This window comes from Amblyraja radiata, chromosome 17 (genome assembly GCF_010909765.2).
Source record: "Amblyraja radiata isolate CabotCenter1 chromosome 17, sAmbRad1.1.pri, whole genome shotgun sequence".
Classification (NCBI taxonomy): Eukaryota; Metazoa; Chordata; class Chondrichthyes; order Rajiformes; family Rajidae; genus Amblyraja; species Amblyraja radiata.
Genome location: NC_045972.1, coordinates 8,900,739 through 8,913,725, shown reverse-complemented (window position 1 = coordinate 8,913,725; position 12,987 = coordinate 8,900,739). Strand labels below are relative to the sequence as shown.

Sequence of the window (12,987 nt, the reverse complement as noted above, 5' to 3'; positions counted from 1 at the left end):
GTGGAGAGGGGGCAGAGTTTCTAAGCTGTTCTAATTATTTTACATCAGTATTATTTTCTCCCAGGCTGCTCCTAAAGCTGAATATGTATATTTTTATTTGTCACTTTTGTGGAATATTTTGGTGTATTTGTAGAATATGAAAAGTGGCAAATAAATGTACATTTTTATTTCCTTTTTACAAACAGCATATGAGAACTGAAGGCATTCTCATCCTAATTGATTACGTTAATTTGCAATAATCCTGTCTCATTTTAGCTCAAACAGTGTACTTCAGAAACATATTTTCTTTTCTTTTCTCTCTCTCGTTTGTCATATCATACTATGTTTGCATATTCTGTTGTGCTGCAGCAAGTAAGAATTTCATTGTTCTATCTGGGACTAATGACAATAAAACTCTCTTGACTCTTAACATAACACGTATATTTTCTCATTAAATTCTTGAATTGCTTTCTTATTTGGAAACACCATTTTCATAAATTGACTAATCTCCTGTTATGTCTTCCCATTGTTCAATATAAGAGGTTGGCCTAAATTTACTTGGTTGTATTGTAGTACAGCCACAGTTATCAGACCAACTGTTTGCGCATTTCTGTTTTTCTTTCAGATTTCCAACATCTGCTGGGTTTTTTCCAATTTACTGTTCACAGAGCTGTTGGATCCTGAAACTCGGCAAGAGATCAAGGTATTTTCAGGATACAATATATTGTTGAAAAGAAACAATTAAATAACATGAAATAAGCATGAAAGAAACAGCCTTCATCCCAACTAATTATATAAATGCACATTGCTGCAGCTGGTGCCCTCTACTGGAGCTGCAAATTAGTGGATCATCAATAACATCCAGTTATTTTCAACCTAACAGTATTAGTAACAACATCTTATGAATATACTGGGTTATGTAAGAGTTTGGTTCCTGAGAACAGTCCATAATCCAAACTTTCAATAATTCAGAAGTAAATAATTTCAATGAAGTTAATTAACATGAACATTATTTTATTGTGTTCCATTGTTTTCAATTTTGCCCTGTGCTGATCATAATCCCTCAGCAAAACCTCTTCCCTTATATCTTATCTAATTTCCATACAGAATCAGCCAGCTAGTTTCAGTGGCCATCAAGTATCAATGGATGTTACATCGTTTGATAAAGCATTGTATATTTGACAAAGTATAACTGGGTTAGAATAGAATAGAATAGAATAGCCTTTTATTGTCATCCAGACCGAAGTCTGAACGAAATTTAAGCAGTCATACATATAATACAATACAATAAAAAACAACAATAAACACATATTAACATCCACCACAGTGAGTCCACCCAACATCTCCTCACTGTGATGGAGGCAAAAGTCTTAGGGTTGCAGTCTCTTCCCTCCTCTTCTCCTTCTGCGCTGAGGCGATACAGGAGCATTATCGATAATCAACGAGACTGTTATCCATGTCATTCCTCACGCAATAATGTTTGATGAAGGGGGAGGGAAACGATGTGATATAATATTGAAAGAATCCCTAGGTTCGTGGCACAGAGATATATGGCGGAGTCAGACACAAGAGCCCCGGATCGGGGTAAATGAGACATCTTCTTGTCAGTCTGCAAAACACCGGTAAACCTCAGCGGGCATTCTGGGGACCGTTCCACCATTCCTGAGTAACCTATCCTCAGCAAGTATTCGGGAGATTGCCCGCGATGCTGAATATACCAAAATATATATGACGGAAAGCCGGTGTAAACACAGTTCAGTGTTGTGGTCTGTCCTTCATGAACGGTTGATTCAGGAGGTTCCTGGGTCACTGAATCTTGCCCATTAGCTGATAGAAGTAAATAAAATTATGAGACATAGACAGGGCAGACAGTTGAATCCCTTTCCCCGGGCTGGATTGCCACACCTTTGGAAGATTGGCCTTAGAGTTCTTGGGAGCTCTGACTGGTAGATTAAGAGAGGTTTAAGCTTATAGTCACCACTGAGCAAGGGAAAACACAATCTTTGGTTGCCTTGAAGCCTGGATTAGTTTTCTCAACATTTGAGATTAACATACAAAAAGACACGTTCCATAAGAGCCCTGTATCCATCATGTTAAACACCTTTTCTGGAGAATAGTTACCTTTCTCAATTTCTTTTCAGCTACTCTAGAAATTTCTCTGCCTCCACATTATTTGCACTAGACTAATAAAACCAACTATGACTAGCCTTGAACGTATTTACATTTTCAGAAAATTCATCATCTCTTCATGTTCTTTCAAATCTTACCATAATGGTCTTGCTATTCTGAAGTGTGATTCACATGACAGCAGATAGGTAATTAATGGGTACTGTATCCTAGTCTCTTCTGAGTGACCAAGAGATTTAAAGCCGAGATCAATAGTAGGTCAATAAAATGCATGTTTAAAATAATTAAATCCCAAATTGCTACATTGAAAAGAGGCTGTTAAAAGATCCTATTGTAGATAGACACAAAATGCTGGAGTAACTCAGCAGGACAGATCCTATTGCAGGTCATAGTGATATTAGCAGAGCGTGTTGGCTGCTTAAGACACTTTGGCTCCAAGTTTTGGCACATGCAACACGCACGCATGCTGCATGCCCTCTGGTGATTACAGAGCACAGATGCTTCTCGATTTACAATGTTTCAACTTAGGATATTTTGACTTTACGATGGTGCAAAAGCAATACACATTCAGTAAAAACCGTACCTCGAATTTTGATCTTTTCGATGAACCAGGCGTGTAACTAATGCACGGAAAGTGACAGGACGTCAATCAAGTCACCAAGTCCGGGGCAATTCGTTGACCGACTCGGCCGTGGCTGGGTGACTGATGAGTTAGCCCAGGTGCTGGACTGCACACAAGGCCCAGCCTGCGGGCCAGCTGAGGAGTTTTGGTGTGCAAAATCTAGCGCCCGGGCCAAAACTCCTCAGCTGGCCCGCCGGCTGAGCTTTGTGTTCCGCTGCACGCAAAGTCCAGCACCCCATCCAACTCATGAACCGATGATTGGCCATGAGAAGGAGGGGTGGTGGTGTCGGCGGTACGCGAAGGTCCGAAGGTCGGACAACTGGCCGGGCTGCCGACCGACGGGCGAGGCGCTGCTGCTGCACTCCATGGGCTGCACTATGTCGGGACGGGTGAGGCGGGGCCGAACGCGACGCTCCGACCCGATAGTCCCCTCGACCTGGGTAGTAGCAGTCAAATACGGGACAAGGGCGGTCCCGTACGGGACAAACCAATTGATCCCAATATACGGGACAGTTGGTTAATACGGGACAGTTGGCAACCCTACTCACCAGGCCCTGAGGCAAGCAGTTACGTTGCAAGGGGAACATGGAGAACAGATGATCAGAGGCAGAAGAAGGGCACGTTAGATCAATATGTGAGGGAGAAGCGAAGAAGAGGATAGGTTGCACACACACACACACTCACACATTCACACACTCACACACACACACTCACTCACACCCACATTCACACACTCACTCACACCCACACACACACACACTCACACACACACACTCACACACACACACACTCACATTCACACACACACTCACACACACACACTCACACACACACATTCACACACTCACTCACACCCACACACACACACACTCACACACTCACGCACACACTCACACACATGCACGCGCACACACTTACTCACACACACTCACTCACATAAACACACAAACACTCACTCACACACACTCACACACACACATTCACTCACTCACATACAAACACACAAACACTCACTCACACACACTCGCACACACACATTCACTCACTCACATACAAACACACAAACACTCACTCACACACACTCACGCACACACATTCACACACACACATTCACACACACACATTCACACACACACACACACACACACACACACACACACACACACACACACACACACGCTCACTCACACACACTCACACAGGCGAGTAGTAGAACAATCTTCTACTACTAAAGGTCCATATCAAATATAATACTAGACAGATATGTAGAAGTAAAATAATTCCCTCTCTATACTTCTACTGTATCCTGAAGGAATCTGCATTGTTGTAGATTGTTTCAAAGGTGATCTGTGTAAATTCTATGATTAGTTTTAAGGACCGAGTATGTCAAATTGAACCCATCATTCCAAGTGTTCAAGATCTTCAAGATAGCCATCAACCCAAGGGGTGGGGAACTCGTTGATACAGCTGCACCTATGATTTCAGTTGCCAGTTATCATATTAAAAAAGACAAATTGGAGACTGATAATGTTAATGTAAGATGTAATAGACATGGGCTGAAATCTGGTGATCCTTTATAATAACTAATGGTTCTTATTAAATATAACACACATGCACATTGACAGATCCCTGTACCTTCCCCTTATATGGGCATGTTGACTGCTGCATTATGGCTTGATTCGGCAACTTGAATGCCCAGGAATGAAGATTACAAAAAGTGATGGACATTGCCCGGTACTGACCACTCCACCAGGGGAAGGGGAAGGTATAGTGTTGATAGCAAAACACTTAACAGCATTGAAATGCAGAGTGATCTGGGGGTTCAAGGTGACAGCTCCCTGAAAGTGGCATCACAATAGGATAGCGTGGCAAACAAGGCATACAGTATAGGGCAGGGCGTTGTGTATCAGAAGATACATTGCACAGCTCTATAAGACTTTGGTAGTCCACATTTGGAGTACAGGGTGCAATTCTGGTCGCTCCATTACAAGACAAACGTGGAGGCTCGGAGACCGTGCAGAAGAGGTTTACCAGAATGCCGTCTGGATTAGATAGTATGAACTACGAGGAGAGGGTGGACAAACTGAGATTGTTTTCTCTGCAATGACAGCGGTTGAGAGGAGACCTGGTGGAAGTATATAAAATTATGAGCAGCATATAGGATAGACATTCTGAACTTTTTTCCCAGAAATGTTCTACAAGACAAGAGGGCACCGCTTTAGGGTGAGAGGAACAGAGTTTAAAGGAGATGTGCAGGGGAAGGTTTTTTATGCACAAAAGGTGGTGGGTGTCTGAACATGTTGCCAGGAGTGGTGGTGGAGGCAGATAATATTGTGGCATAAAAGAGGCTTTTAGATGGGTTTGTGGATACACAGGGAATGGAGAGATCTAGATCATGTGCAGGCAGAGGAGATTTGTTTATCTTGGCAGCATGTTTAGCACAGACATTGTAGGCTAAAGGACCTGTTCCTGTGCTGTACTTCCTGTGCTGGGGAAACTTTTCTATCTCTTTCCTCAATGAAGATGCGACTTTTTCCGTATCGTATCTCCGTCTGCACTGCGGCCTAACATCGTGGAGTTGGCTGCCTCTTGCTGGAGATCGATCTCAGAAGCTCCAACTGCAGGAGCCTGCGGACTTTAACATCGTGGAGCTCACAGTCCCTGGTTAGGGATCGGCTTTGGGAGCTCCAAGCCGCTGGAGCTTTAACTGCCCCGATCATGGGAGCTTCGATCACCAGCTGCGGGAGCTTCAATCACCCCGACTGTGGATGGTTCGACTCTCCCAACCGCGGGAGGAAAAGGAGGGAAGAAGATAAGACTTTATTGCCTTCCTTCACAGTGAGAAATGTGGAGGAGCCGCAGTGAAGGCTGTTTATGTCAAATTTTTATGTGATTGAGTGTTTTGTTGCTTTTTTGTTATGACTGTATGGCAAATCAAATTCCTCGTATGATTTACACACTTGTTTTATTTTCATACTTGGCTAATAAATTGAAATCACAATTACAAATACAATCATCGGGTGGCGCCGCGCATCGGCAACAGTTTGTCAGTCAATTCGACAAAAATGTTTTTTAGTATGTTTAATGTATGTGTAAATATCTCTCGGTATGTTTTTATGTGGGGGTGGTGGTGGGGGGGGGGGGGGGGAGGGGGGAAACCGTTTCCAGTCACTTACCTCAGGGGGAGTTGCTACTTTTCTCCTCGTTGCATTTTCGCCCTCCCTCGCGGCCTAACTCGGATTGGTGCTGCCTTTCCCGGAGACGGCCCAGAGCAGCAGCGGGCGCTGCATGGCCTTCCATCATGGAGCCAGAAGAAAGACTCCGACCGCCGGCCTACTGATTTTAACATCATGAAGCTGCGGTCTACAGAGCGTCTAGCAGCCTGCGGCCTATAACATCGAGAAGCCGCGGTCTCCGGTAAGAAAGTGGCCGATTCGGGCACCCCAAGCCGCGAAGTGGGTTCCATCCGTCCCGACATCGAAGCTTCGATCACCCCGACGAGAGGGCCTGTACTTCTGTGGCGGTGACTACGGAGGGTCAAGGCCCCAAACACGTGTGAACAAAAGAAGGAAGACTGACTGAACTTTATTGCCTTCCATCACAGTGGTGGATGTTTATGTTTATGTTAAGTTCTATCTTGGTTCTTGGTTTCTTGGTCCTCCAAAATATTCCAAATGGAATTTAAACTGGAGGTGGTGAAGGGAGGACTTAAGCCAGATAGTTCTTTTAATTTTGTTGTGTTGTTTTAATTGTGTGGCTGCATGGTAACTCAAATGTCACTGTGCCTTAATTGGTGCATGTGACAATAAATGTGAATGTGAAATCTCGGTTAAGTATCTTGCAAAATCTTGTAATAACTCTTGGAGCTGTGAGACTTTCTTGAACTGGATGGTGTGGTGACGTTGCCTGGCAACAGCATCCCTGAGGTGAAAGCAAACTGTTGATAAAGTTGTGTTGATGAAACCGGAAGTTGTTCGGACCATCAAGATGGCGGCTCTCGGTATCGACGTGGAGGACGAAAGCATCTTGGCTTCGATTTTCAGGGACTCTTTCCCGGAGAACTGGAGGGAGAATCCAGATTTCACGCTGTATCTGTCCGAGCTCAGTACATACGGAGTGGACAAGCTGAACCGCGAGCCCGAGCGCCTGGCGGAGGAGCGGGCCCAGATCCTGGAGCAGACTCAGGAACTAGCTTTCTGCAATTACAAAACCTTCATCAAAACGGCGGAATGCACCAAAGAAATCTACCGGGACTTCGGGCTGGTGGAGAAACACGTCTCCGCAGTGTTGGACAAACTGCCTGGGCTGAGCGAGAAATGCAAGCAGTTCATCATGGAGACGGAGGAGACCGGCGCCAGCAGAAGAATGAACAGCTTAACCCTCAACCGCCACACGGAGATCCTGGAAATCCTGGAGATCCCACAACTCATGGATACCTGCGTTAGGAACGGCTATTACGAGGAGGCCCTTGAGTTGGCCTCTTACGTAAAGAGATTGGAGAAGAAATACTCTTCTATTCCTGTCATCCAGGTATTGCTCTCCTTTTTAAAATCCCACTGACTCCCACAGCTATCTAGACTACACTTCTTCCCACCCTGCTTCCTGCAAATATTCTATACGCTACTCCCATTTCCTCCGTCTACGCCTCATCTGCGCCCAAGATGAGTAGTTCCATACCAGGATATCCGCGATATTCTAATTCTTTAGTGAACGAGGGTTCCCCTCTCCCATCATAGATGAAGCCCTTACATGTGTCTCCTCAGTGCACCCCCCTTGTTCCCCCTCCCCTAGTCCTTACCTTTCACCCCATCAACCGTCGCATACATCACATATGACATTTTTGCCCTCTCCAACTAGTCACATCTTCACCCATTTCTGCCTTCCGCAGACCCCCTCTGCAACTCCCTGGTTAACTCATCCATTCGCACCCAATCTCCCTCCCCCCCTCCCCAATGCATACTAAGCATTGAAAAGCTTTAGCCATTGTAGTATTTTTTGCTCTCTTTGGTTATTCAAATAAGATAATGTAAATAAGCTTTATAATAAAACGTTTCAAAATTGTAAAACATCTTTTATAACATTTCTCACACAGGGAATAGTGAATGAAGTACGTTCCTCTGCACAGTTGATGTTAAACCAGCTCATCCAGCAACTACGCACCAACATCCAACTTCCAACTTGTCTCCGTGTCATAGGCTATTTGAGAAGAATGGATGTTTTCACTGAAGCAGAATTAAGAATAAAATTTCTTCAAGCACGAGATGCCTGGTTGAAATCCATACTTGGCTCCATATCAGACAGTGATCCTTATTTCCACATAACTAAGACGATTGAAGCTTGCCGAGTTCATCTGTTTGACATCATCACTCAGTATCGTGCCATTTTCTCAGATGAAGATCCACTGTTGCTTACCAGCAATCACATTGTGAACGAGAGCGCCATTTTTCATGGCTGGGTGGTGCAAAAGGTTTCTGAGTTTCTAGGAATCCTGGAAATGGATCTTGAGAAGGGAATTGGTAGCCGCTTAGATTCATTACTAGGCCAATGTATGTATTTTGGACTTTCATTTAGTCGTGTAGGTGCAGATTTCCGTGGGCAGCTTGCCCCAATGTTTCAAAAGGTTGCTATGAATACTTTTGTGAAAGCTCTTCAGGAAGCTATGGAGAAGTTTCAAGAAGACATGAATTTGTATACCTTAATCTCTCCTCCATCTATGTTGGGGAGCACCATCCATATGACCCTGCCAACTGAACAGCCAGGAACTCTGCAACCTCCAATGGTGCTTCTAGACTTCCCTCCATTGGCATGTTTTCTAAATAACAATTTAACAGCTTTTAATGATCTTCGGCTCTGCTGCCCCATAGCACTTGCACAGGAAGTAACAATCTGTTTGGAAGATGCCCTTGTGAAGGTATTCCATCTTTCATTGCAAAACACAAACAAATACTATTGCAAAATTCTTTGAAGATAACGTGCTAATGAGTATGTTTAGACACACAAATGTTGCTGCGTTCTTCTCATGTACTATTGAAATTTATATGAATTGAAATATTAGTTTCCTCTTTTCATTAGTCACCTCTCATGTATCACAAGTGTCAGTGTAATACTGTTTAACTTCCTGTATCCAAAATTGAAGTGTTTGCCAGCTGAACAAAAATTAGTGAGCTGCTCAAATCTACCTATTGAAATACCAAATATTTAGGTTGAAGACAGTGATAATAGTGGAATGATTTAAAAGCTGTTTAAGAGAAGTGGCTAATGAGAAGAGAACTGAATAGATGATGAGAAAAATCCTGGAACTTTGATCCTGGTATTGCAAGAAACTGATATGTGATTGAGACTGGGTGCGCAGGGTTTGGTGCAGGATAATTTAGAACATAAGCAACAGCGACTAGTTTTTCTGAAAATTTGGTTTGTAGATCCACCCCAAAACACTTTACCTTGTCTAATTTTAGTTTTAGTTCAGAGATACACTGAGTCATCACCGACCAGCAATCCCTGCATATTAACACTACCCGACACACACTAGTGACAATTTTTACATTTATACCAAACCAATCACCTACAATCCTGTACGTCTTTGGAGTGTGGGAGGAAACTGAAGATCTCAGAGAAAACTCAAGCAGGTCTCGGGGATAAACAACAAACTCCGTACAGACAAACACCTGTAGTCAGGATCGATCAGGGGTCTCTGGCGCCATACAGCAGTAGCTCTACTGATACACCACTGTGCTGCCCAAAATGATGGAGCCAGTGCAGTGTTTTACTTTAAATGTCAAACAATGGTTTCACTGTACTTTTGAATGAGTACCTTATTGTCGCTTGTGAAAGTCACAGTGAAATTCTTCGCTTGCATACCCAAGGTATGCAAATAGCCACCCATAAAAGGCCCCAATACCAGGTCCCCCTTTTTTCTCTCTCTCTGCCCCCCCCCCCCCGTTCCCCTCCTTCACGGCGACCCCCCACGCCGGGTTGTCCATTGCTCTTCCCCCTCCCTCACGCCAGGTCCTCCTTTGTTCCTTCCCACGTCAGCAGCGTCATCGCTTCCACGTCCTCGTCTGTCAGTCAGTGCCATCATCGACCTCTCCACTAATGCTGCCGGGCCCCCTCCGGATGCCTCCATGGCGCCGACCCAGGTCCTAGCTGCAGGCTCTGCAGATCCAGGGACCGTTGGCTTTGTCGACCCACGAGGCTCCGGCCTCGACTTCTCAGCGGCCCTCCGGAAGGCGTCTTTTAGAATTTGGAATTCATCTGAGAAAAGTTATAACTATTCCATTTTCTTCCATGAATATAATTAATTATTAACATAGAATCTGTTTTCACCTTTGCTTGATTTGGCCAAGCCCCTGCATATTCCTCATAGTCCAATCACACCTCTATCATTCATTTGGTAGATCCATTCAATTGAGGTCTCAGGATATGTTAAACACTGTTTCCTCCAGTTTTTTTATATACTTCGGTTAACTGTTTCCTGCTGATTGCCATTGAGAGAACTTCATTATGTTTCAAATTTACTTAACGTTTACCTTATCTAATCCTTGATTTATACTTTCTTGAATTTGACCATTACCGTCATTGGATTTTCAGACTTCCACAACTTTCTGATTATAAAACCACTTCGAATTCAATTCTCTTCGTTGTTCTGTCCATGATACATCTGCCAGAACAATCCCATTCTTGAGTTTGTATTCTTTTTGGAATACCAAATTGCATACCTGACCTGTGCTGTATACTCTCTTAATTGGCTATAGCAATTGTGGAGCCATTTGGAGCTGCTTTCCTTCAGTGTAGAATTTGAACAGTTTGCAAGAATTATTTGCTAATTCTTTTTTCCTTCCTAGGTTACAAAGCTAATTCTTGCTTTTCACCGAGCAGAGGAAACAGCCTTCAGTGCAAAAGAACTGGAGCTGTTTATCCAATTCTGTATTACGTTTACCGAAGATCTAGTCCCCTATTTGAACCGATGCTTACAGCTGCTTTTTCCACCAGCACAACTAGCACAGATTCTTGGTATGTACTTTTCTTACTCTATAATGCGGACCCATTGGGCCCGTTCCCCCAACGCAATATTCCACCACTCACCCATAGCCACTCACCACTCACCCTTAACTGTGCAGGCGCAGCTGACGGGTTCCCGTTGTGACGCCAGAGATCCCCGTTGTGCCGTGAGTCACAGCAACCCACCCCCAACTGCGCAGGCGCGGCCGGCAAGTGGGAGCGCGACTGCGATGTTTTTAAAGTTTAAAATTGCAATAACTTGTCAAATATAGCGACTGCGACGTTTTTAAAGTTTAAAATGGCAATAACTTGTAAAATATAAGATCAATGTGAACACATCTCACTCTCCCTATTCCCCTCCTCCATTATCCTCCTTCTCCTCACCCTCCACCAACCCTCTTCTGCTTCCTCCCTTCATCCCCTCCCTCATTACCTCACTATCCCTCTTCCTACCCCTATCCTCCTTCATTCCCCCTCAACCTCCAGCACTCCCTAACCGCAGTATATCTTATGTATTGGCAGGTGTTCCTCCCACTCAGATTCATAAATATGGTTCCATTGGTTGCATTAATCAAGGCGTTATTCTGGATCTGCTTGATTTTATTCTCCCCAAAAAAGAAATCATAATTCCACCCAAGAAAAGTCTTGATGAGGAAATGGAAAAGATCCTGACAGCAGAAAGCACATTGCACAGCCCTGGATTAGAGACAAACAATGAGTTACTAAGCGAACAATATTCTCCAGTCATGTCTTCGGTTGTGCTGAGTGAGAGAACAGAGGAAATAAAGCCAGGCTTGTCTGATGTGGATGAAAATGCTTCGTCGTAATCTTTGTTGTCGTCTGTTTTAGTTAGAAATTGTGACTGGATATAGCAATGATTGGGGTCTGGGAACACTGGCTCATTAGAATGCAGAAACTGCCAAATAAAATATGTTAGTAGATAGCCAAGGTGAGTTACGAACTTATTTTTTATTCAACATATCAGATTTATTGTAAGTTCTTCGATGATCAATATAATTTTACTAAGTAATGAAATTGGACACATTTATAATCATTCTGGTATCAGTAATTGCATAAAATGCAAATGAAAAAAACTGATTTCATGTCAGATTTTTTTTAAGTTGGTCTGAATTGCCTGGTGGGTGACTGTGGCAGTGTGTTATACTACTGCTCTCCATTAGTAAGTGACACAGATGGTAGAATTGCTGCCTGACTGCTCCAGCAACATTGGTTCAATCCTGATCTCTGGTGCTGTGTGGTTTGCATGTTCTCCCTGTGATCACATGGGTTCCCCCTCCCTCAGACGTTCCAAATATGTGCGAGTTAGTAGGTTAATTGGCCACTACAGATTGCTCTAGTGTACCTGTAAGTGCTTGCATCTGGGAGATTTGATGGGAATGGGGGTGAATAAAATGGTGTCAGTGTAGGGTCACTGCAGACCTATTGGACTGAAAGGCCTGTTTCCATGCTGCATGACCCTATGAGTTCTTGGAGCACAAACGGGCAGTTTCCAATGATCAATGCTACAGAAATGTACAATCTTGTGTAGACACCATGAACTTCTACACAGTTATGGAGCCAAAAGATGGCACTTCCCTGCAAGAAAGTTGATGTTTTAACAGATATTTCAAGCCCTTTAATTTTCCTTATTTGGGTCCTTTCAGGTTCTGTTCTTCCTTTTAGAAAATTAAATCTAATGTTCATGATAAAATATTGAATAAACAATGTTTGTGTTTCACCTCATGAAATTATTTGAAAAAAAAGTATCAACATTAAATCTGATTTAAATAAGCAACTAGAATGCCACTGCGTCTTTTTAATGATTGGTTTTGTGAGATTAAGTTTACAGGTCTTTCTTAGAGCTGTTCTAAAAGCATTTTACAAAAGGAGGCTGGAAATTCTGAATTTAATTGCTATTAAACATTTATTGTATGTAAGTGTGATATGATATGCAGCAAGATTGACATGAGACAATGCTTTATTACAATGTAATAAATTATTTGTTATTTAAAATTCAAGAAGCAATTTTTTTTTAGTATTTAAATGTAAGTTGAAAGGTGTATTGAGAAAGTAGAACTTAAATATTTAATCATGCTAAAGAACAAGCAGTTAAACTAAGGTACACAAAAAAGCTGGAGAAACTCAGCAGGTGCAGCAGCATCTATGGAGCGAAGGAAATGGGCAACGTTTCGGGCCAAAACCCTTCTTCAGACTGATCGGGGATGGGGGGGCGGGGAGAAGAAAGGAAAAAGGAGGAGCCC

General features: G+C 43.2%; 1 protein-coding gene across 1 annotated transcript; it reads left to right on the top strand.

The window, feature by feature from the left end:
• The first annotated feature begins 6,673 nt into the window (after nucleotides 1-6,673).
• cog8 (component of oligomeric golgi complex 8) lies at nucleotides 6,674-12,744 on the top strand. Its single transcript, XM_033035710.1, has 4 exons — nucleotides 6,674-7,258; nucleotides 7,821-8,639; nucleotides 10,570-10,738; nucleotides 11,249-12,744. Exons 1-4 carry the CDS (start codon nucleotides 6,686-6,688, stop codon nucleotides 11,551-11,553), a joined length of 1,866 nt encoding a protein of 621 aa, XP_032891601.1. The 5' UTR covers nucleotides 6,674-6,685; the 3' UTR covers nucleotides 11,554-12,744.
• The last annotated feature ends 243 nt before the right edge of the window (nucleotides 12,745-12,987 follow it).

Excerpts from the sequence above, each read along its gene's own strand:
- cog8 (XM_033035710.1), top strand. The coding sequence starts at position 6,686 with ATGAAACCGGAAGTTGTTCGGACCATCAAGATGGCGGCTCTCGGTATC. Across the intron at positions 7,259-7,820 it reads CTTCTATTCCTGTCATCCAG|GGAATAGTGAATGAAGTACG; the intron begins GTATTGCTCTCC and ends TTTCTCACACAG. Across the intron at positions 8,640-10,569 it reads TGGAAGATGCCCTTGTGAAG|GTTACAAAGCTAATTCTTGC; the intron begins GTATTCCATCTT and ends TTTCCTTCCTAG.